At 33.1% G+C, this 24,046-nt stretch overlaps 5 protein-coding genes and 2 long non-coding RNA genes across 11 annotated transcripts; 4 read left to right on the forward strand and 3 right to left on the reverse strand.

The window, feature by feature from the left end:
- Positions 1-1,665: 1,665 nt before the first annotated feature.
- Positions 1,666-7,623, forward strand: LOC108739172. Its single transcript, XM_018472940.2, has 4 exons — positions 1,666-1,896; positions 5,955-6,142; positions 6,712-6,893; positions 7,278-7,623. The coding sequence occupies exons 1-4, from the start codon at positions 1,723-1,725 to the stop codon at positions 7,457-7,459; spliced, it is 726 nt and encodes a 241-aa protein (XP_018328442.1). The 5' UTR covers positions 1,666-1,722; the 3' UTR covers positions 7,460-7,623.
- Positions 3,535-14,228, reverse strand: LOC108739175 (vasotab-like). Of its 4 annotated transcripts, none has more exons than XM_025978078.1 (4): positions 14,144-14,228; positions 13,894-14,073; positions 3,806-3,838; positions 3,535-3,648 (listed from the first exon to the last, which is right to left on the reverse strand). In XM_025978078.1, the coding sequence occupies exons 1-4, from the start codon at positions 14,169-14,171 to the stop codon at positions 3,548-3,550; spliced, it is 342 nt and encodes a 113-aa protein (XP_025833863.1). In that variant the 5' UTR covers positions 14,172-14,228; the 3' UTR covers positions 3,535-3,547. The 4 variants fall into 4 exon arrangements, with proteins under 4 accessions (XP_025833863.1, XP_018328445.1, XP_018328448.1 ...); XM_018472943.2 differs by lacking the exons at positions 3,535-3,648; positions 3,806-3,838 and adding exons at positions 11,123-11,327; positions 11,709-11,741 and having other exon boundaries at positions 14,144-14,219; XM_018472946.1 differs by lacking the exons at positions 3,535-3,648; positions 3,806-3,838; positions 13,894-14,073; positions 14,144-14,228 and adding exons at positions 11,123-11,327; positions 11,709-11,741; positions 11,806-11,982; positions 12,056-12,165.
- On the forward strand, positions 13,084-14,503 carry LOC112903868. The gene is made up of 4 exons (XM_025978082.1): positions 13,084-13,192; positions 13,265-13,438; positions 13,564-13,596; positions 14,292-14,503. The coding sequence occupies exons 1-4, from the start codon at positions 13,165-13,167 to the stop codon at positions 14,375-14,377; spliced, it is 321 nt and encodes a 106-aa protein (XP_025833867.1). The 5' UTR covers positions 13,084-13,164; the 3' UTR covers positions 14,378-14,503.
- Positions 14,504-18,313: 3,810 nt separating this feature from the next.
- LOC112905509 lies at positions 18,314-19,417 on the reverse strand. The gene is made up of 3 exons (XR_003231844.1): positions 19,329-19,417; positions 18,890-18,922; positions 18,314-18,517 (listed from the first exon to the last, which is right to left on the reverse strand). It is a non-coding gene; the product is annotated as an uncharacterized LOC112905509 (long non-coding RNA).
- On the forward strand, positions 19,332-23,525 carry LOC112905510. Its single transcript, XR_003231845.1, has 2 exons — positions 19,332-19,415; positions 23,435-23,525. It is a non-coding gene; the product is annotated as an uncharacterized LOC112905510 (long non-coding RNA).
- LOC112905507 (vasotab-like) lies at positions 19,473-20,499 on the forward strand. Its single transcript, XM_025978080.1, has 4 exons — positions 19,473-19,567; positions 19,638-19,817; positions 19,882-19,914; positions 20,288-20,499. The coding sequence occupies exons 1-4, from the start codon at positions 19,540-19,542 to the stop codon at positions 20,371-20,373; spliced, it is 327 nt and encodes a 108-aa protein (XP_025833865.1). The 5' UTR covers positions 19,473-19,539; the 3' UTR covers positions 20,374-20,499.
- On the reverse strand, positions 22,333-23,689 carry LOC108739176 (vasotab-like). Of its 2 annotated transcripts, none has more exons than XM_018472949.1 (4): positions 23,598-23,689; positions 23,348-23,524; positions 22,909-22,941; positions 22,333-22,536 (listed from the first exon to the last, which is right to left on the reverse strand). In XM_018472949.1, exons 1-4 carry the CDS (start codon positions 23,623-23,625, stop codon positions 22,448-22,450), a joined length of 327 nt encoding a protein of 108 aa, XP_018328451.1. In that variant the 5' UTR covers positions 23,626-23,689; the 3' UTR covers positions 22,333-22,447. The 2 variants fall into 2 exon arrangements, with proteins under 2 accessions (XP_018328451.1, XP_018328450.1); XM_018472948.1 differs by having other exon boundaries at positions 23,348-23,527; positions 23,598-23,674.
- Positions 23,690-24,046: the final 357 nt, after the last annotated feature.

The raw sequence follows: 24,046 nt of genomic DNA on the forward strand, positions 1-24,046 counted from the left end.
CACTTTACTTTTACAAAGAACACAGTCAGTGTGATGTTAATCCGTTAATAAAAAGATAAATCGCTTAATTGCCGGTTCATATTTGGACAAGAAATCCATGATTATTTTATTTTATCACGGCCAAAGCCGAGGGTGGAAATACGTATGACTAATGTACCACTCTGGTTTTCCATTTCCAATTTTATTATTTCCTGAAGCTGTTGATAAAACATTTTTGTACTACTTGCAGGATGTTGTCATCAATTCCTGAAAGCGATGAGGAGTTGCACGCAAAAGGTAAACAAAACTTTTACTTTCCTCATCTTTATCTTTTATCAGCGTTTGATGATATTTCGGTAGAGGTATACGAGGGTGGATTGATAAGTTTCCGGCCTGACCAAGAAAAACAAGGTTTTTAAAAATTTTTTTTTTTTATTTCTCAACATAATCTCCTCCAAGGCTGATACATTTCTCATAGCGGTGTTCCAGTCTATTAATGCCATCTCTATAGACTGATTCGTCAAGCTCCTCAAAATAACCATTTACAGCTTCGATTACTTCTTCATTGTCCGCAAATCTCTTACCGCCAAGCCATTTTTTGAGATTAGGGAACAGAAAATAGTCACTCGGGGCTAGGTCTGGAGAGTAAGGAGGGTGCGGCATCAATTCAAACTTTAGATCGTTGATTTTAGCCGTCGCAACGATTGACGTGTGCGCTGGTGCGTTATCGTGATGAAACAAGATTTTTTTCTTCGCCAGATGAGGTCGTTTAATTTTCACCTCGTGGCTCAAACGTTGCAATAAGTCTGCGTAGTATTGACCAGTGATAGTATTACCCTTTGCAAGGTAATCAATGTATATAATACCTCTTGCATCCCAAAAAACAGTAGCCATAACCTTGTTCGCCGAAAAAATTGTTTTTGCCTTCTTTGGAGTTGGTTCCCCTGGTCCAATCCACTGTTTAGACTGTTCTTTGGTTTCAGGAGTGTAGTGGTGGACCCACGTTTCGTCAACGGTTACGAATCGACGCAAAAATTCGCTTGGATTACGCTTATACAATGACAAATTTGCGGTAGAAATGTTTTTTCGAATCAATTTTTGGTCGACTGTTAGCAAACGCGGCACCCATCTTGCACAGAGCTTTTCCATATGCAAATGTTGGTGCAAAATATGTTGCACACGTTCATATGACATCTTACAGGTCTCAGCTATCTCACGCACTTTCAATCTGCGGTCTCCCAGCACTATTTGATGAATTTTTTCGATCATATCTGGAGTTGTGACCTCAACGGGGCGTCCTGAGCGAGGCCCATCAGAGGTGCTCACACGACCCTTTTTAAACTCGGAAACCCACTGCTTAACGGTTGAATATGACGGGGAGGATGTCCCCAGTGTTGAGTCCATCTCTTTTTTAATTTCCTTCGGCGTTAACCCCTTCAAATAAAAGTATTTGATGACAGCACGATTTTCCTGCTTTTCCATTTTTACGAAAACCACAGAGGCGTCTTGTTCAGCGTGCTGTCAAACCTACACTAGCAAGGAGATCGGGCTGAAACTATAGCTACAAGCTATCCAAGGATGGTACTATAGAATGTCACCTCAAGGTAGGCCTAGTGGCGTCATCTCTTGGTTAGGCCGGAAACTTATCAATCCACCCTCGTATATACATATAACCTACCATGATATGAATAGAATGATTACAGTTATAAAAACACGTACACAAACTAAAAAGTAATTATCAGAATGCCAAAAATAGTAACAGTCGGCTTTCTTTTAGTATTTTGTGCAGTTTTTTTTGACAGCGTTCAAGGACATGGTTTGCTGATAGATCCCCCTAACAGAAGCTCCTTGTGGAGATTCTTCAGTTACTTGCCGGTAAATTACAACGATAACCAAAACTTTTGCGGAGGATTTGGAGTAAGTAATCACTTGTGCGTTTAATAGTTATAATAGTTTCAGAAATAAATTAAAATAACTTTTTAATACAAAATCATCAAGAAAATTTACAACCATACGTTCAACGATCATTTCTAACGAGATAACAAAGAATCTAGAACAAAATAGATTTGTCAATAGAATGAATTCATGATAAAAATTTCTAAAAATAAATAATAGTTTGTTATATAAGTGTGATGATAATTACGCAATGAATGTGTTATTAATTTTTGTTTTGCCACTTGTCGTTATCCTATTTTACACTAGGCAAACTTTTCTATCCTTAGCAATATCAGTGTTTACTGTAATAGCAGACGATAAAAAGATTTATTCCAAGCGAAAGTAACAATAATAATAGTACTTTATTTCTTTACCTTACATACTTTTTAGCAAAACTTCTCTTAAAACAATAAACTCTAATTAACATTTTTATTTCTGTTTTATTTACTCTCTGACTTTTAACTTTAAACCTTATATTAGATTTGTACCTACTTTTTCGCTTATCATTGCTTCTACCCCTATAGAAAATTTACTTGTTTTCTCACATTTTTTGATTATTAGTTTCAATAACTAACTCTCTCACATCCCACTTCCTTTCATCTTTCTACTCCTTCATGAAACTTCTTATCATATCTTTTTCTTATCCCTAATGTAACTTTGCTACTTAACAAATGGGCCAGAATCTCTTGTCTTGCTCCAGATAATCTACAAACCCATTCACTACAACCTTTTTTAAGTTTTTCCTGTATTTCCAGACCTTAATCTGGCCCAAATCTCCTTATATTCTTTGTTCTTGCTACCCCTTTACCGAGCCGCATGGCTTAGAGGTTTAGACCATTGCTTAGCATTCGGGAGGACACCGGTTCAATTCCACAGATAATCTTTCATTCTCTTCTGTCTTCATTTCATCCGTCTCATCTTTCTCACCCGAACCACCACCCACCCACGATTCCTGAAAGCAGGCTGCCCGCCCACCAACTGGCTGGTGGGAATGAAACACCCAAAAGTTTTTTGCTACCCCTTTCTAAATACTGTACTGTTTTCGGAACTATGTCCCTAACTCTCTATCTCGCCCTCTGTTTAAACCTTCTCTAATTTTCCAAAAAAATTCTGCCTCTCCCCTTCTCTACCATATCACTCGACAAACTGTTGTCTCTTCTATCCACTGTAATAAAGTTACCGCTCAGTCATTAGGAATATACGTTCCCTCTACCTCTACCAGCTCTTTTCGCTACTCCCCATGTAGAATTTTCTGTCTTTTGCGTTTTTCCCTTATATGTCCTTACTCATTCTATTACTTGTTGTAAACCAAAATACGTAAACTCGTTCACAATTTCAATGATCTCGCGTTTACATTTATATATTTTGAATGCCTTTCTTTTTGGCCCGTTTCTAAATACCATAATTTTCGTTTTCCCTACGTTTAGTATCAACTTGTTTTCGTCGACATATTATCTCCCTAACGTTTTTAACATCTTATCTAATTCCTTTCTAAGTAAAAGTATATAAGTATAATACCTATAAGCAATAATGTTCTACGACCTACAGTTTTAAAGTATAGACATATTTATNATGGTACATGTTCCGTTCAATAAGCCAGATTCTAAAGATTCTGTTGGCATAAAGATAATTTTTATGTAGGTATTTGTCTGAAAAGCTCACCTGTCATAATGAAAAAGTTTGATCTCATTTTTGTTGAAAAGAGTTTATGGTTTATCATTGTTTCTCTAAATTCTATAACATGAATCAATGAAACAATATGAAGTTATTCATTTACCAAAACGCGATAATTTATAATAAATTATGAAAAATTGCAGTTAGCAGTAAATATTTCTAGATGGCGATATGTTGTCATTTATATATCAAAATCAGAATTTCTTCTTAATCTTACCTGAACAAATTCCATGACTTATGTGTTTATAATCTGCAAAAAATATAGAGGTTTAAGTTTACTAGTCANGTTTTCGTCGACATATTATCTCCCTAACGTTTTTAACATCTTATCTAATTCCTTTCTAAGTAAAAGTATATAAGTATAATACCTATAAGCAATAATGTTCTACGACCTACAGTTTTAAAGTATAGACATATTTATAACGTAATTTTGACGAGTTGATGCAGCATGATAGGATGTTTTGGAGTCAGCTGACGACGGAATTAGACGTTTACTAAAAGAATGAAACCCACTAAATGTTTTATCTTCGATATTCAGGGTGTTTTTATAATTAAAAGTTACCAAGCTTTTGAAGTTTTGAGTTTATTTAAAAGTGACAGTAGACACACATCGTCTAGTTACGGAATCAGTAGGTTGAATTAGGTTACGGTATGGAGAAACTTTGATTCATTTATGTCATGTTCTAAGCACCATGGGTTTGAGATAGGTTACGATCAGAGAGGACTTCCTAATTGGCACTATGTAAACGCGACACATGGGATATGAGTGTTTGTATCTCGGTTTGCCTAAGTTCCCTTTAGAATCTTAAGTACACCCCTGGTAATATCGTAATGTACGACTTATAGTAAGACGGATGCCAATTCGATTATCGAAACGCAATTTTTGATTTTTGAACATTGTTTTTTTTTTTTGATGCGCAGTTATTATGCTAACTAGAATAATCGAATATATGCAGTTTATTAATTAAAGTAATCTTTTTTACAATTCAATAAAATGTGGGTAATGTAATTAAATAAAGATAAAATGATTCAACTTCTTAATCTTCTGTAAACAACAAATCACAACGGCAATATTCACTTTTTGATTATTTACCAACATAATATCTTTTACTCGAAATACACATAATCCATATTTGTGTAAATTATAGGTAGGTACCTAATCGCTTTCTAATCTTTCAACAAACTAAAGATAAACGATCTACAATATCTTAAATTATTAAAAGGTAAGATTGAAGTATTAAAAGAGGTGATAATATACTCAGAAAAATATGTATAACACTCCATATATGATACGGTACTTATTAACACAACTTTACTTTTGCTGATGACATATTACATAAATAAATAATCTTGTATCTTGTTATGATAAATGCAAAAAATTTCTGATTAAAATAAACACTGAAAGTTTGACCGTACCAAATTACCGCAAAGTAATTATTTTTGAAGTGAAACTTCGTTACGCACGGTAGGGTAAGTTCGTTTCATGCGAGTTGCTATGTAACGAAATCATGCAACGCATTTCCCTCGCTGTCTGTCCCCATGTATGCTTAGATCTTTAAAACTACCCAACGGATTTTAATGCGGTTTTTTTTAATAGATAGAGTAATTCAAGAGGAAGGTTTATATGTATAATACATGCATAATACAGTAGAGAAACACTGATAATTTTAGAAGTTTGTAATGTGATGTCGTAAATAAACACATTTTTTTGCGCTTACATTGCAAACGCTGGCTGAACCGTACGAGATAGATCAAAATAATATACTACAGTATTGTACACCCTAAAAAGGTCTAACAAAAAGTCCGGGATGGTATATGTCTATCTCTTAGAGATAACCCACAATAACCATTTTTTATCCTTTACTTTTTAAGAGAAATAATGACTTATTTAGGAAGCGATTTTAAGCAATACAGCATTAATCCTTATCCAATTAAGTACTTTTAAATACATTGTACATTTAATTTACTTAGACCAATATGACCCTTTACAGCATGTAATTTAAATGAATATTTTCGAAGGTATTACAGACTTAAAATGCAGGGAGAGGGCGGCTGCGGCGGTACCAGCCGGTTTGTATTGTCTAATGACAAAAATGCTGTGATTGTTGAATATAAAGACATTCTATAGTATATTTACTATCAACATTGCACCCATGTGTGTACAAATATTACCATTAAACTAATTCCTTAACCCCTATCCCGGTATGTTTGTGTGCTTGAAGAAGTTTCACCTCAGTAGTGTGTTGTATAATTACACGTTGTATTTTACACTGCAATTGTTACCTCCTCATAAATCATTAACTAGATAAATATTGAAAATGGTTTTGTTTGGTTAAAACTTTTATAATTTTATTCTTAAAAAATAGGTTCAGTGGTACCAGAACGAGGGTAAATGTGGTGTATGTGGTGACAACTACGCCGATCCACAACCAAGAAATAACGAAAATACGGGAACATATGGGAACGGGGTAGTTACCGCTCAATACCTGGCCGGTTCTATTTTAAATGTCACCGTTTTATTAACAGCCAACCACTTAGGATACTTTACCTACAGGTACATTCATCTAATTTGTAAAACTTATTTCCTAAAATGAGTTAACTGTATAAGAAACAAACAATAATACGCGGTTAATCCGATTTTGAAATTTTTCGATTTAGGCATGTATTGTGATATTAACTCCGATCAATTATAATAACACTATAATAACTTCAAGATTAAATGTTAAAGTGTCAAGTGATAATATACCTAATGCACCTCGTATTTTAAGATCCTAACTTTGTGATGATGCACAATCTTTCTTGTGAAAACACATTGTGTTAGCATAATTTAATGACTGCATTATGAATTTATTATTAACTTTTTAATTAACTACCTTGTAATTACCTTGTTACCGCCAGGTTTTATTCTAATTGAATATCAATCAAATTGCAATAATCAATAAGATAATAGCATTTGTATGATATTTTTAACAATATATATTGTTTTAGACTAAATCATAATTCTTAACGCTTTAAGTAGGACTACTGTTCAGAATTTGTTCCAATTTCATTATTATACGATATCTTTATGACTGCTTCATTTTATAGTTTTATTATTTATCGTACGTTTGTTTTTATTTTCAGTATATGCGCCTTGAAGGATCCCAATGCCCATGAGCCTGAAGAATGTTTCGTTGATCTACCATTAATAGATGGCACTTACAAGCATTCAGTAGATTCCGAAGTGAACATATATGTTAATCAAATTCAATTACCAGCAAATTTGACTTGTGACAGATGTGTGTTACGTTGGCATTATAATACAGGTGAGTAACTACGTAAAAGATCATTTTATAGTGTCCTAAAAGGCTAAAGCGCTCATTACACAATCCTATATATTCACAATGAGTAGTATATTCATGCGCGCGCATGCCTGACTACCCACAAATAATGACAGTTACTATTCGTCATTCTAAAAGCATTGATTTCAATTTCTTGATAACTTCAAACTCTTTTGCATTAGATAGATACTATGGATCATTTAATTAATTAATGACTGAAAATCACAACCGTTAATTCTGAAAATTATTTTGAAAAGGATTTCCAATATTTCGTCCCAATTTTGTAAACTTTAAGCGGAACAACAGATAAAAACACGTTTAACGTTATATGTAGACAATTCCCGAATTAAATTATTTTTAAATTTATAGGAAACTCATGGGGATTCTGCAATAACGGTACTTCTGGTATAGGTTGCGGACCACAAGAAGTATTTAGATCATGTTCCGATATCAGCGTCATTGAAAGCGACGAAAATTACGACGGCAAAGTAGTAGAAAACTTCAACGTTATCTCATCTAAGCTGAACGCCGTAGCCAATTCATTAAGGTAGTCGCATATAGCACCCAATAATGAAGCAAGATTAAAGGTGTAGGTAGCTATATTAAATGACAAACGTTATAAACAGTAAACTCTTGTATATATTAGGTATTAACTTTTCCGCAGATATGAAATTGTAAATTTTCTCTATTTTATATGAATAAACGTAAAAATGTGCGAAGTTATTTTATTCATGCCATTGCATAATCTCAGCATGGAAAGTCAAATTTTATATCTACCAAACACAAAAGTTTTCAAAACTCAGTGTATAAAATCCTTAAAATCGATGCTATATAAACCATTCATCTTACTTTAAAACAATTCCATTAAATGTCATAACATTTTGCATATTTTATGCCTTTTAACATCTAAATTAAAATCTAAAATAACAAATAACGGTAATTTACTTACCATTTAAGTCATTTCTCATAGTTGTTATACTTTCTGTCGTTGAATTTTAAAATTATCTGTCCCATTCAAACACTAAACCGTATAACCGAACGCGTACGAAGCACCAACTTTTCGCGGACGGATTTAAAAAGAAACACTTTCCCCGGACGACCAATCGCTATTCAACTTTTCCGAAAGTCATTATCGCATATAAGATGAGCTAGGGTGGTTTTCTTCTATAATTTTCACCATATGACAATTTGTATACCGTAGCTCAGTCGAGTTTATTCTGAAACAAAAAGAAGACAATCTTATTATTAAAATTAATATGATACATTAAAAACTTGTAGTTTTAATGACATACTGTAAAAAGTAGTAATATTACGCATCAAGGGAAGAAACTACAATGTTTACAAACTTAGCATAGAGAAACCATAAACCCGCAAAATAAAGTTTATCGTAATTTGTTGCTAATTTTAACCAAAAAGCTGATTTTTTTGCTCCAATGAATGAATAAATTTCAAGATATAACTCAAAATTTCGAGTTGCAAATCGAATTACAAGAAGAAATTTCAAAAGAAAATTATGATTGGGCCTACCACACCTTTGTAATTGTACAATGACGAACGTAAATTTCTTGGTTAACAATTTGTTGAACCACCAGACGTAGCTCCCTATTTTGATCTTATTAATTACCATCATTGTTCCGTACTACGTCGTCTTCTATTGTACAAATATTTGCTATTAACTACAGTCTTGCACATAATTTAAAAATGGCTTATCTACCTTCTTAACTGAATCTAGCGCATACACGTGAGAGCCACATAAACAAATTGAATATTGTTCTTTGTCTTTTATAAATGAAACTAAAGTAAAAGAACTATGAAGAAGCCACAAATAAGAAATTGTTTTATATTGTATTGAATACATACGAGGGCGGTTCAATAAGTACCCGTGTTTGAAGACAGAGGACGTTCCTGAGGGAAATTGGTCTTGTCATCGTGTGCTGTCATCTATCAAACCACGCCAAAACGAATTTCAGACTGATTGATAGGTTAGTTTGGATTTGGCAGCCATTCGACTGAGACGTGTTTCGTTATTTTCGCTAAGAGCAGTATCGTTCGGTAACTCGCTTTTTGTTTTTGGATGGGAAAAAATGCGGGGAGATGAAAACAAAGTTGGATACTGTTTATGGAGACATTTCGCCATCTATGACAACAGTTAGATACTGCTTCAACGAATTTAAACGTGGGCAAAGATCCGTTATTGATAGGAGCGACCAGGAAGCCTGGCAAACGTTGTTACCGAGGAAATCATTTTACGGACTTTTTAGAAAAAGGAAGAACGATCACTGGACAATACTAGAGTGAATTATTGGACCGCTTCGACAAAAAATTGAAGGATACACGGACGCATTTGACGAAAAAGAAGGTGCGTTTTCAACACGATAACGCACCGGCACGTTCATCAGGAGTTGTTGCCGCCAAACTGCATGAATTACGTATGAACTGCTGCCGCACACCCTCGATTTGACTCCCTGCGACTTCGTCTTGTTCCCTACCATGAAGAAATGACTCGCGAGAAAAAAATTTAGCTTAAACGAGGGAATCATCGCCGAGACAGGGGTGATGTTGGAGAGTTCGACAAATTTTATTTTTTGGAGAGGTAAAAAAAATGGCAGGGACGTTGGGAGAAGTGTATCTTTCTAAAAGGGGACTATGTTGAAAAATAAAAAAAAAATTATAAAAAAGAGGTGTCTTCATTTCTAACACGGGTACTTATTGAACCGCCCTCGTATATGTCAAAAAACATTCTTTTTTTTCGAACCCCCGAATATAAGTAAATCAAAGTACCTGATGATTTACACTGTACTTCACATTAGCATTTAATAAAAATTATACGTTTGATTATAATAAGTAAACATTTACATACAGATAATGAATGCAAACGTTGCAGAATGGTGTAAATTGGTTTGAACTTGGGAATTACCCTGATTTTTTTTAAAATTGAAGGACAATTAGAACCATGACAATGAATCACACTCAATTCATTATTCACCAACATTGTTGACCTTAGTGATTAAAGCAAATCACGTATGAAGCCTATTCAAACATAAACCGGAAGAGGCGCCACGTGAAATTGAATTAGTTGCACACAATTCTATCTTCCTCAATTATATAAATAACAAAATTAAAGAAAAGGATGAGATAGCTCGGTACTTCTCAAAAATTCTACAGAAATTGATTTGACAATTTAATTGAATCGCTGGCAGCGGAAATCGGGGACGAACAGGGGCGGCCTTAGTCATTGGCCCCCTGTGAGTTTTTCTTGTTCCCGAAACTGAAGAGGCCCATGAAAAAATGATTTTTTGAAGTGCTTCGAGGATTGGAAACAATGTTGACACAAGTGTATAATATCTGGTGGGGATTACTTTGAATGGGACAAAATAGATGTTTACGAATAAAAAAATAATTTTTGAAAAAACACAAAATTCGCGATACTTTTTGAACAGTCCTCGTATATATGTAATAAGAATGTTCATATGGTGGTCAGCATTCTGTCGAAATATTGAGGCGTGGATTGCGATTTCGACCTTCTTGGGTCTCATCAGCAAAGCACAAAAGATTCCGACAGAATGCACACCAACTCAACCTGCTCCCTCTAAACAGTATTTTATGAATAATTTCATAATAACACCATCTACAGAATATTGCTACATTTTCTGAGATTCAAAAATGTTCAATAAGTTTACAGGTCATAGGTCAGTATTCTATCGAAACAACTTTTTTGATCTGTTACATGTCTACCACGTAGGGGCAGCTACGCCATAAGTTCATTTCGACAAGTCGATAACTTTAAGGACCTTGTCGAACATTTTTAAATCCACAAAACGGATCAATATTCTGCAGAAGGCTTTTATTTTGTTTTCAAAACTACCATTGCTAGCCGTACAATTTACAATGTCCGCCTAGCCTTCCTCCAGGTTTCAGCATAGCATCAAGAGCTTTGAAAAAAATCTACAGAAAACTTAAAAAATTTTAAAATAGCTTGCAGAATCTCTAACGTCCCTATGGAATTATTAAGGTTGATCATTATGTTTAAACATTTATACAGCACTCACAAAGCTTTTACCATCTCTGGCATACCGTTCTGCATTTTGACAATTATATTTATTTACTAATTAACGTATTAACACCAAATATTTCCAGATTCTTAACATTCGGCGCACGTTTTAGAATAAGACATTAGTTATAAATAATATAATAGACTAAACTAACAAAAGCAATCCAAGGTAATAAGCGTTTATTAAATATTGTGGACTAAAATAAACAAAATTAAATAATCTGTAAGTGTTTCGACAATAATATTGGTTTACATTGCAATCATTTCCAAAAGTGTTCACTTTGCCTTTGCACATCCACAGTTCGGTTGTCTGTTATCTGGACAAACAATGGTACATGTTCCGTTCAATAAACCAGATTCTAAAGATTCTGTTGGCATAAAGATAATTTTTATGTAGGTATTTGTCTGAAAAGCTCACCTGTCGTAATGAAAAAGTTGGGGAAGATATTTTTTCATTTTTGTTGAAAAAAGTTTATGCTTTATCATTGTTTCTCTAAATTCTATGACATAAAATAATGAAGCAATTTGAAGTTGTTCTTATACCAAAACGCGATAATATTTAATAATAATGAAAAACTGCAGTTAACGGTAAATATTTCTTCATGCCGATATGTTGTGATTTACTCGATAAAGAAAAAACGCTAATAACATAAACTTGGAAAATATTACCCCATCTTCAGTTTGGATAGTGTCATAGTTGTTAGGTTGTTACTCTTTATGTCAGAATCAGAATTTCTTCTTAATCTTACCTGAACAAATTCCATGACTTATGTGTTTATAATCTGCAAAAAATATAGAGGATTAAGTTTACTAGTCATTCTTGTTTTTTTTTATTGTGTTACACACCATCTTCTACGAGGCAATTCCACTCGACCAATTCACAATCGTTTCCAAAAGTTTTTCTAATTCCTTCGCCATTAGCGCCACAAATAGGTTCATACTCCTCAGTACACAACAAACATCCTTGGCCCATCGTAAAGGTTCCTATTTCAGAATAACTCCAGGTTTGAGTCACGAAAACGGCTCCAATAAAATTAATCAAAATTATTATAATGCATTTTATTAGCTGCAATAAAATAAAAAGAAATTGACTTACCGAAAAATAATGCCGAAAATATCTTCATACTGTTTTCTTATAAAAGAGATCTTAAATAAAAATACAATAACAAAGATTTGCCTGCCTTTTATATGCCAATTTATGAAAGGAGTGGGAATGAAAAGCAAAAATATTTTTTTAAATAAAATTAAATTAAATTATCTCTTGAAAGACAGAATCGTAATATTGTCAGAGATTTATTGGCTATGTTTATTTTTTATTGTTCAGCTTCTGTTATAATCTTAATATTTTTAACTCATAATGTTGAACAATGTGTCTTAGGAAATTTTTATATATTTGAATTGTTTGAATTTCTCTATTGAAACTATGATAAATGTTATAACAAATTACAGAAGGTTCAAATTCTTAACTCATAATGTTGTACAATGTGCCATAAATAAAGGTAAAATAGGTATTTTATTAGCATAACGGTATGATCCACTCGAGTGTCAACAAAAACACTTTTTTTTTCAAGATCACTTCTGCTATTGTAGTTATTATCAGTTCAACAGCTTAGGTACATAATTTTGTATATGTAAAGCAAGCAAACTATTGTTATTTTATTGTTTAAGTTCTGTGTTACTAATAAATAGTGATATGAAAGAACTGTCACTATTATTTTTGGGTGTGTCCATTTTTCTTTCTTATTTGTACCTAACAACATTATAAGTTAAAACTAGCAAGATTATATCAGGTACAGAAAAATAAATAATCAACATGGCCCATAAATCTCTCATAACATAATGATTCTGTCTTTCAAGAGATAATTTAATTTAATTTTATTNATTTTTGGGTGTGTCCATTTTTCTTTGTTATTTGTACCTAACAACATTATGAGTTAAAACTATTACCCATAATAAATTTAAAGGAAGATTAAATCAGGTGCAGAAAAATAAAAAATGAACATGGCCAATAAATCTCTGACAATAGAATGATTCTGTCTTTCAAGAGATAATTTAATTTAATTTTATTAAAAAAAATATTTTTGCTTTTCATCCCCACTCCTTACATTTATTATTAGTTCCACATCTTACATTAGTGGGCATATAAAAGGCAGGCAAATCGTTATGATTTTTTATTATTTAAAATCATTCTTATAAGGAAACAGAATGAAGATACTTTCGGTATTATTTTTGGGTAAGTAAATTTCTTTTTATCTTCTTGCAGCTAATAAAATGCACAATACTAATTTTCATTAATTTATTGGAGCCGTTTTCGTGGCACAAACCTGGAGTTATTCTGTAACAGGACCTTTAAAGAAACAAGAATGTTTGATGTGTGCTCAGAAGTATAAACCTGTTTGTGGAGTTAATGGCGATGGAATTAGAAGAACTTTTGGAAGCCACTGTGAATTGGCCCAGTGGAATTGCCTCGCAGGAACAGGTGTGTAACACAATTACAAGAACAACTAGACAGTAATTTTTGTGCCATATTAACAAATGAGGAAATATAATTAAGAAAGTTTGTTGCAATGACCAGTAAAGTGAAACCTCAATATTTTTTTACAGATTATAAACACATCAGTCATGGAGTTTGTCCAGGTAAGATGAAGAACAAATTTTGATTTTGATATAAAGAGTAAAAACCTAACAACTACGACACTATCCAAACTAAAAAAAGAATGGAGCGTTAAAATTGTAATGAGAGCACTAAATATGCAAGAGTTCTGAAGGAATGATGACGTGTAGCGTCTACCCGTTGAGATCACAAATTCCATGACTTATGTGTTTATAATCTGCAAAAAATATAGAGGTTTAAGTTTACTAGTCATTCTTTATTTGTTAATATGGCACAAAATTACTAATTGCGTATTGTTTTTTTTTTATTGTGTTACACACCATCTCCTACGAGGCAATTCCACTCGACCAATTCACAATCGTTTCCAAATGTTTTTCTAATTCCTTCGCTGTTAGCGCCACAAATAGGTTCATACTCCTCAGTACACAACAAACATCCTTGGCCCATCGTAAAGGTTCCTATTTCAGAATAACTCCAGGTTTGCGCCACGAAAACAGCTCCAGTAAAATTAATCAAAATTATTGTAATGCATTTTATTAGCTGCAAGAATATAAAAAGAAATTGACTTACCCAAAAATAATGCCGAAACTATCTTCATATTATTTCGTTATAAAACAGATCTTAAATAAAAATAAAATAAAAAAGATTTACCTGCCTTTATAAGACAGGTGAGCATTTCAGACAAATACCTACATAAAAATTATCTTTATGCCAACAGAATCTGTCAAATCTCGTGTACTGAAGGGAACATGTACCATTGTTTGTCCAGATAGCAGCCACCCTTCTTGTCAATGTCTAAATTGATTCAGAGGACATTTTTGAAAATGATTACAACGCAGAACAATATTATTGTGGAAACATTAACAAAGATTGTTTAATTTCTATTACTCGTGGAATTTACAATATTTAATAAACACTTATTATTTTGAATTGTTTTTAATTATATTCCCTAAAAATAATATCTTCTTCGAAAGCGTTTGCCGGATTATGACAAGCTGGTTGTGTTTCGGATTTCCAATCTGAATATTTTCTGGTTTTTATTGACTAATATTAAGCGACCTTTTTTCTATTTTCATTCCAAGGTCTATAAGTTTATTATCCTTGTGAGTTTCAACACTGCCATATCTTCCTGTTTTCAGATCCTTGTGCGAGTACGTAACTTGTAAATGTTTAGGATGCGTTTAATTAGGAGTTCCTAAATTAAGTAGTAGATGAAAATAGTTGTCAAAATAAAGAACAGTATGATATAGGTCTTCAGGGAATGGAGCGTTAAAATTGTAATGAGAGCACTAAATATGCAAGAGTTCTGAAGGAATGATGACGTGTAGCGTCTACCCGTTGAGATCATCTTTGTGTAAAAATTGGTACATTCATGTAAGCGTTCTGTATTAACTACTTAATACTATCAGTTTTTGTAAAAAGGGCATTACCGGGTAGAATGGTAAAAAGTGCCCTTAGCTCTTTTGGAAATCGATTGTAACCATGCTGTAGGTAATAATAAAAAAGGCTTCTTGCCAAATTTTTAGACCCCGAAGTGGTCACGTCACCACGGTCAATAAATCTCTGATAACATAATGATTCTGTCTTTCAAGAGATAATCTAATTTAATTTTATTATACATGGAGTACGATTTCGACCTACTTAGGTCTCATCAGCACGTCATAAGCGACTCCGACAGAAGTGCATTCTTTTGTGTGCAACAAGACAGTATTTTATGATTTACTACAAACAGCGTACTTAACACCATCTACCGAACATTGCTACATTTTTTAGGATTCTAAAATGTTCGATAAGTATATTAACGATTTGTATACAGGTCAGAGGTCAGTATTCTATCGAAACAACTTTGTTGATCTGTTACATGTCTACCACGTAGGGGTAGCTACGCCATGAGTTCACTTCAACAAGTCGATAACCTTAACGATCTTCTCGAACATTTTTGAATCCTGAAAATGGATCAATATTCAGTAAGCTTTTATTTTGTTTTCAAAACAGCGATTAGTAGCCGTGGTCATTTTACAATATAGCTATAGTCCGTCGAGCCTTCCTTCAGATTTCAGCACGGCATCAAGAGTTTGTGAAACAAATCTACAAAAAATTAAAAAATTTTCAAATAGCTTGTAGAATCTCTAAAAAGTTTAAATGTTTATACGTTACCCACAGATCTTTTGTGACCTATGGCATATTGTTCTGTATTTTGACAATAATATATCTATCTACTACTTAACATATGAATTAGGTACTAATTAACCGCATTCTAAACAATTATATTATTCATTAGGTAATTTTAGGAGGAATTCAAGAGAACAAGACAAGAATAAATAATAAGGCAGGAGGACAATAAACTTATAGACCCCGCAAATAGAAGTCTACAAAAAAGAAACACGTGCAACTCAGTACACATGAAAGAAATGAAACTTCTTTGGCGATCTCTATAGCTTTATAACGAATAAGTAATGATTGGTGAAAAAGAGAATTTTCCAGGATTTATTTTTTCCAACATATATTATCTTTAGTCCACCTTTAACTCATAATGTTGAACAATGTGTCTTAGGAAATTTTTATATATTTGAATTGTTTGACTTTACAATGTGCCATAAATAAAGGACGAATGGGTATTTTATCAGCATTACGGTATGATCCACTCGAGTGTCAACAAAAACACTTCTTTCTTCAAGATTACTCCTGCTATTGTAGTTATTATCAGTTCAACAGCTTAGGTACACAATTTTGCCTGTGTAAAGCAAGCAAACCATTGTTATTTAATTGTTTAAGTTATGTGCTACTAATACTATTTTTGGGTGTGTCCATTTTTCTTTGTTATTTGTACCTAACAACATTATGAGTTAAAACTATTACCCATAATAAATTTAAAGCAAGATTATATCAGTTACAGAAAAATAAATAATGAACATGGCCCATAAATCTCTCATAACATAATGATTCTGTCTTTCAAGAGATAATCTAATTTAATTTTATTATACATGGAGTACGATTTCGACCTACTTAGGTCTCATCAGCACGTCATAAGCGACTCCGACAGAAGTGCATTCTTTTGTGTGCAACAAGACAGTATTTTATGATTTACTACAAACAGCGTACTTAACACCATCTACCGAACATTGCTACATTTTTTAGGATTCTAAAATGTTCGATAAGTATATTAACGATTTGTATACAGGTCAGAGGTCAGTATTCTATCGAAACAACTTTGTTGATCTGTTACATGTCTACCACGTAGGGGTAGCTACGCCATGAGTTCACTTCAACAAGTCGATAACCTTAACGATCTTCTCGAACATTTTTGAATCCTGAAAATGGATCAATATTCAGTAAGCTTTTATTTTGTTTTCAAAACAGCGATTAGTAGCCGTGGTCATTTTACAATATAGCTATAGTCCGTCGAGCCTTCCTTCAGATTTCAGCACGGCATCAAGAGTTTGTGAAACAAATCTACAAAAAATTAAAAAATTTTCAAATAGCTTGTAGAATCTCTAAAAAGTTTAAATGTTTATACGTTACCCACAGATCTTTTGTGACCTATGGCATATTGTTCTGTATTTTGACAATAATATATCTATCTACTACTTAACATATGAATTAGGTACTAATTAACCGCATTCTAAACAATTATATTATTCATTAGGTAATTTTAGGAGGAATTCAAGAGAACAAGACAAGAATAAATAATAAGGCAGGAGGACAATAAACTTATAGACCCCGCAAATAGAAGTCTACAAAAAAGAAACACGTGCAACTCAGTACACATGAAAGAAATGAAACTTCTTTGGCGATCTCTATAGCTTTATAACGAATAAGTAATGATTGGTGAAAAAGAGAATTTTCCAGGATTTATTTTTTCCAACATATATTATCTTTAGTCCACCAAAGGACTTTAATACATTTTTATGTAATTCATCATCATCATAAGGTCCTAAGACTGTTTGGACACGAACCTCCACTCATTCCTATCCTGAGCATTTCCCATATCGTGAACTATTTGCCAGTATCTCTACCTCTACCCCTCTTAACTTCCGCTTGTCTCTAACATGTCTCTCACTAGACCTTTATGCCTGAGAAGGTGTCCTACTAACCTATCTCGCCTATTTCTTATTGACTTCCGTAGAGTACTCTGTTCTCCCCTATTGCACTTATTGATGACATCCCCCGAGATAGTCCCCGCCCGGACATCCGAATGGGGGACTAATTTACGTCCGGAGTGCTTTACCCCAGAGAACGCCTTCATTTAATATGTCTGATACGTTTTACTTGGCCAATTTTTTTTCGCTTCCGTTTAGTTCTCCAGGTGCTTAAGAAACCGTAAACTATCAATAACTACAAGGAATCAGAATTAATACACAATAATACTCACTCTTAAATAAATATTAACTGCACAGATATAACCAATAAATTAATTTAGCACTATAGTATAGAGAATATACATTATACAATAATATATGAGATGCCGGTAACTAATAGCTGACTGTAATACCGATATGCACATGCGCGCCTTTCTATTCTCATAGCCTATCGCTTCACGAGACGAATTGTTGCAAAACGTGTCGTTTTATGGCCTTGAGGTTTAACTCACATCGAGCCCAAACAAGTTTCACTTCAAAAACAGAACAAGTATGCAGACTGGAAATCTCAAACATTTTCAGATTCTTATCATTTGGCGCACGTTTTAGAATAACATATTTCTTATAAGTAGTATAATATACTGCACTAACAAAAACAATCCAAGGTAATAAGTGTTTATTAAAGATTGCGGATAAAAGAATGGAAATTAAATAATCTGTAAAAATGTTTCGACAATAATATTGTTCCACAATGCAATTATTTCCAAAAGTGTTCTCTATGGCCTCGAACATCCACAGTGCGGCTGTTTCCCATTTGGACAGACAATTGTGCATAATGGGTCCTTCAAACCAGGTCTTACATAATCTGTTAGAACAAAGATCATTAGTATGTTATTGTGCGAAAAACTGATCTATCATGAAACAACAATTGGAGAGGATTTTTTCTGGTTTTCTTAAAAAGTGTTCACGGTTTGTCATTGTTTGTCTATATTCTATCTATAACATTAAATAATGAAAGAATATTAAGTTGTTCTTATACCAAAACGCGATAATATATAATAAATAATCAAAAACTGCAGTTAACGGTAATTTTTCTAGATATGTTGTCATCTACTCCATAAGAAAAGAACGCTAATAACATAAACTTGGAAAATTTTACCCCATTTTCAGTTTAGATAGTGTCATAGATGTTAGGTTGTTACTTTTTATATCAAAATCAGAATTTGTTTATCCTTACCTCTACAAAATCCATGACGGATGTGTTTATAATCTGTAAAAGAATATTGTGGTTTCAGTTTACTAGTCATTCCTTATTTCTTAATATGGTAGAAAAATTACTGTCTAGTTGCGCATTGTTTTTTGAAGTGAAACTTCTTTACGCACGCTTCATGCGAGTTGCTGTGTAACGAAATCATACAACGGATGCCTCCCTCTACTCGGCCACGTAGTCGAGTTCGTAGTAAGTTTCGCTTGAGCCGTGAGCGCGCATCAATGCAACGTTCGTTACAGGCAACTACGGCATGTATAGTGTAAATTTTAAATTCGTAGTGTACAAATAATACCATTAAAGCGATTCCTTAACCCCTATCCAGGTCTGTTTGTGTCTTTGAAGAAGTTTCACTTCAACAGCGTCTTGTATAATTACACGTTGTATTTTTTTTTATTGTGTTACACACCTTCTCCTGCGAGGCAATTCCACTGAACCAATTCGCAATCGTTTCCAAAAGTTTTTCTAATTCCTTCGCTATTAACGCCACAAACAGGTTCATACTNTTAAAAAAATATTTTTGCTTTTCATTCCCACTCCTTTCATAAATTGGCATATAAAAGGCAGGCAAATCTTTGTTATTGTATTTTTATTTAAGATCTCTTTTATAAGAAAACAGTATGAAGATATTTTCGGCATTATTTTTCGGTAAGTCAATTTCTTTTTATTTTATTGCAGCTAATAAAATGCATTATAATAATTTTGATTAATTTTATTGGAGCCGTTTTCGTGACTCAAACCTGGAGTTATTCTGAAATAGGAACCTTTACGATGGGCCAAGGATGTTTGTTGTGTACTGAGGAGTATGAACCTATTTGTGGCGCTAATGGCGAAGGAATTAGAAAAACTTTTGGAAACGATTGTGAATTGGTCGAGTGGAATTGCCTCGTAGAAGATGGTGTGTAACACAATAAAAAAAAACAAGAATGACTAGTAAACTTAATCCTCTATATTTTTTGCAGATTATAAGCACATAAGTCATGGGATTTGTCCAGGTAAGATTAAGAAGAAATTCTGATTCTGACATAAAGAGTAACAACCTAACAACTATGACACTATCCAAACTGAAGATGGGGTAATATTTTCCAAGTTTATGTTATTAGCGTTTTTTCTTTATCGAGTAAATGACAACATATCGCCATGTATAAATATTTACTGTTAACTGCAATTTTTCATTATTTATTATATATTATCGCGTTTTGTTATAAGAACAACTTCATGTTGTTTCATTATTTTATGTTATAGAATTTAGAGAAACAATGATACTCTTTTCAACAAAAATGAGAAAATTTCTTCCCCAACTTTCTCATCAAGACAGGTGAGCATTTCAGACAAATACCTACATAAAAATTATCTTTATGCCAACAGAATCTGTCAAATCTCGTGTACTGAAGGGAACATGTACCATTGTTTGTCCAGATAGCAGCCACCCTTCTTGTCAATGTCTAAATTGATTCAGAGGACATTTTTGAAAATGATTACAACGCAGAACAATATTATTGTGGAAACATTAACAAAGATTGTTTAATTTCTATTACTCGTGGAATTTACAATATTTAATAAACACTTATTATTTTGAATTGTTTTTAATTATATTCCCTAAAAATAATATCTTCTTCGAAAGCGTTTGCCGGATTATGACAAGCTGGTTGTGTTTCGGATTTCCAATCTGAATATTTTCTGGTTTTTATTGACTAATATTAAGCGACCTTTTTTCTATTTTCATTCCAAGGTCTATAAGTTTATTATCCTTGTGAGTTTCAACACTGCCATATCTTCCTGTTTTCAGATCCTTGTGCGAGTACGTAACTTGTAAATGTTTAGGATGCGTTTAATTAGGAGTTCCTAAATTAAGTAGTAGATGAAAATAGTTGTCAAAATAAAGAACAGTATGATATAGGTCTTCAGGGAATGGAGCGTTAAAATTGTAATGAGAGCACTAAATATGCAAGAGTTCTGAAGGAATGATGACGTGTAGCGTCTACCCGTTGAGATCATCTTTGTGTAAAAATTGGTACATTCATGTAAGCGTTCTGTATTAACTACTTAATACTATCAGTTTTTGTAAAAAGGGCATTACCGGGTAGAATGGTAAAAAGTGCCCTTAGCTCTTTTGGAAATCGATTGTAACCATGCTGTAGGTAATAATAAAAAAGGCTTCTTGCCAAATTTTTAGACCCCGAAGTGGTCACGTCACCACGGTCAATAAATCTCTGATAACATAATGATTCTGTCTTTCAAGAGATAATCTAATTTAATTTTATTAAACATGGAGTACGATTTCGGCCTACTTAGGTCTCATCAGCACGTCATAAGCGACTCCGACAGAAGTGCATTCTTTTGTGTGCAACAAGACAGTATTTTATAATTAGCTACAAACAGCGTACTTAACACCATCTACCGAATATTGCTACATTTTCTGGGATTCAAAAATGTTCGATAAGTATATTAAGGATTTGTATACAGGTCAGAGGTCAGTATTCTATCGAAACAACTTTGTTGCTCTGTTACGTGTCAACCACGTAAGGGTAGCTACGCCATGAGTAGATAAACTTAAGGACCTTGTCGAACATTCTTGAAACCACAAAACGGACCAATATTCTGCAAAAGGCTTTTATTTTGTTTCCAAAACGACCATTGCTAGCCGTACAATTTACAATGTCCGTCTAGCCTTCCTCCAGGTTTCAGCATAGCATCAAGAGTTTTTGAAACAAATCTACAGAAAACTGAAAAATTGTCAAATAGAGTAGTAATATTACGCATCAAGGGAAGAAACTACAATGTTTACAAACTTAGCATAGAGAAACCATAAACCCGCAAAATAAAGTTTATCGTAATTTGTTGCTAATTTTAACCAAAAAGCTGATTTTTTTGCTCCAATGAATGAATAAATTTCAAGATATAACTCAAAATTTCGAGTTGCAAATCGAATTACAAGAAGAAATTTCAAAAGAAAATTATGATTGGGCCTACCACACCTTTGTAATTGTACAATGACGAACGTAAATTTCTTGGTTAACAATTTGTTGAACCACCAGACGTAGCTCCCTATTTTGATCTTATTAATTACCATCATTGTTCCGTACTACGTCGTCTTCTATTGTACAAATATTTGCTATTAACTACAGTCTTGCACATAATTTAAAAATGGCTTATCTACCTTCTTAACTGAATCTAGCGCATACACGTGAGAGCCACATAAACAAATTGAATATTGTTCTTTGTCTTTTATAAATGAAACTAAAGTAAAAGAACTATGAAGAAGCCACANCCAAACAAGTTTCACTTCAAAAACAGAACAAGTATGCAGACTGGAAATCTCAAACATTTTCAGATTCTTATCATTTGGCGCACGTTTTAGAATAACATATTTCTTATAAGTAGTATAATATACTGCACTAACAAAAACAATCCAAGGTAATAAGTGTTTATTAAAGATTGCGGATAAAAGAATGGAAATTAAATAATCTGTAAAAATGTTTCGACAATAATATTGTTCCACAATGCAATTATTTCCAAAAGTGTTCTCTATGGCCTCGAACATCCACAGTGCGGCTGTTTCCCATTTGGACAGACAATTGTGCATAATGGGTCCTTCAAACCAGGTCTTACATAATCTGTTAGAACAAAGATCATTAGTATGTTATTGTGCGAAAAACTGATCTATCATGAAACAACAATTGGAGAGGATTTTTTCTGGTTTTCTTAAAAAGTGTTCACGGTTTGTCATTGTTTGTCTATATTCTATCTATAACATTAAATAATGAAAGAATATTAAGTTGTTCTTATACCAAAACGCGATAATATATAATAAATAATCAAAAACTGCAGTTAACGGTAATTTTTCTAGATATGTTGTCATCTACTCCATAAGAAAAGAACGCTAATAACATAAACTTGGAAAATTTTACCCCATTTTCAGTTTAGATAGTGTCATAGATGTTAGGTTGTTACTTTTTATATCAAAATCAGAATTTGTTTATCCTTACCTCTACAAAATCCATGACGGATGTGTTTATAATCTGTAAAAGAATATTGTGGTTTCAGTTTACTAGTCATTCCTTATTTCTTAATATGGTAGAAAAATTACTGTCTAGTTGCGCATTGTTTTTTGAAGTGAAACTTCTTTACGCACGCTTCATGCGAGTTGCTGTGTAACGAAATCATACAACGGATGCCTCCCTCTACTCGGCCACGTAGTCGAGTTCGTAGTAAGTTTCGCTTGAGCCGTGAGCGCGCATCAATGCAACGTTCGTTACAGGCAACTACGGCATGTATAGTGTAAATTTTAAATTCGTAGTGTACAAATAATACCATTAAAGCGATTCCTTAACCCCTATCCAGGTCTGTTTGTGTCTTTGAAGAAGTTTCACTTCAACAGCGTCTTGTATAATTACACGTTGTATTTTTTTTTATTGTGTTACACACCTTCTCCTGCGAGGCAATTCCACTGAACCAATTCGCAATCGTTTCCAAAAGTTTTTCTAATTCCTTCGCTATTAACGCCACAAACAGGTTCATACTCCCCAGTACACAACACACACTCTTGGCCCATCTTAAAGGTTCCTGTTTCAGAATAACTCCAGGCTTGAGCCACGAAAACGGCTCCAGTAAAATTAATCAAAATTATTATAGTGCATTTTATTAGCTGCAAGAAGATAAAATGAAATTGACTTACCCAAAAATAATGCCGAAAGTATCTTCATACTATTTTTTTATAAGGGAGATGTTAAATTAAAATAAAATATCAAAGATTTACCTGCCTTTTATGTAAGATTTGGAACTGATAATAAATGTAAGGAGTGGGAATAAAAAGCAAAAATATTTTTTTTAATAAAATTTAATTAGATTATCTCTTGAAAGACAGAATCATTACTTTATCAGAGATTTATTGGCCATGTTCATTTATTTTTCTGTACCTTATATAATCTTGCTTTAAATTTATGATGAGTATTTTTAGCTCATAATGTTGTTAGGTACAAATAAGAAAAAAAATAGACATACCAAAAAATAATGGTGACAGATCCTTCATATTATTATTTATTAGTAGGACAATACTTAAACAATAAAATAACAACACTTATTTACTTTATATATGTACAATTATGTACCTAAGATGTTAAAATG

Source organism: Agrilus planipennis, unplaced genomic scaffold (assembly GCF_000699045.2).
Source record: "Agrilus planipennis isolate EAB-ADULT unplaced genomic scaffold, Apla_2.0 scaffold220, whole genome shotgun sequence".
In the NCBI taxonomy this organism is placed as follows: Eukaryota; Metazoa; Arthropoda; class Insecta; order Coleoptera; family Buprestidae; genus Agrilus; species Agrilus planipennis.

Coding starts and splice junctions, on each gene's coding strand:
- LOC108739172 (XM_018472940.2), top strand. CDS start 1,723: ATGCCAAAAATAGTAACAGTCGGCTTTCTTTTAGTATTTTGTGCAGTT. Junction 1,897..5,954: donor ACTTTTGCGGAGGATTTGGA/GTAAGTAATCAC, acceptor CTTAAAAAATAG/GTTCAGTGGTACCAGAACGA. Junction 6,894..7,277: donor ACGTTGGCATTATAATACAG/GTGAGTAACTAC, acceptor TTAAATTTATAG/GAAACTCATGGGGATTCTGC.
- LOC112903868 (XM_025978082.1), top strand. CDS start 13,165: ATGAAGATACTTTCGGTATTATTTTTGG. Junction 13,193..13,264: donor ACTTTCGGTATTATTTTTGG/GTAAGTAAATTT, acceptor AATTTATTGGAG/CCGTTTTCGTGGCACAAACC. Junction 13,597..14,291: donor CAGTCATGGAGTTTGTCCAG/GTAAGATGAAGA, acceptor TTATGCCAACAG/AATCTGTCAAATCTCGTGTA.
- LOC108739175 (XM_025978078.1), bottom strand. CDS start 14,171: ATGAAGATAGTTTCGGCATTATTTTTGG. Junction 14,074..14,143: donor AGTTTCGGCATTATTTTTGG/GTAAGTCAATTT, acceptor TTAATTTTACTG/GAGCTGTTTTCGTGGCGCAA. Junction 3,649..3,805: donor AAGTCATGGAATTTGTTCAG/GTAAGATTAAGA, acceptor TTCATGTTATAG/AATTTAGAGAAACAATGATA.
- LOC112905507 (XM_025978080.1), top strand. CDS start 19,540: ATGAAGATATTTTCGGCATTATTTTTCG. Junction 19,568..19,637: donor ATTTTCGGCATTATTTTTCG/GTAAGTCAATTT, acceptor TTAATTTTATTG/GAGCCGTTTTCGTGACTCAA. Junction 19,915..20,287: donor AAGTCATGGGATTTGTCCAG/GTAAGATTAAGA, acceptor TTATGCCAACAG/AATCTGTCAAATCTCGTGTA.
- LOC108739176 (XM_018472948.1), bottom strand. CDS start 23,625: ATGAAGATACTTTCGGCATTATTTTTGG. Junction 23,528..23,597: donor ACTTTCGGCATTATTTTTGG/GTAAGTCAATTT, acceptor TTAATTTTACTG/GAGCCGTTTTCGTGGCTCAA. Junction 22,537..22,908: donor CCGTCATGGATTTTGTAGAG/GTAAGGATAAAC, acceptor TTGTTCTAACAG/ATTATGTAAGACCTGGTTTG.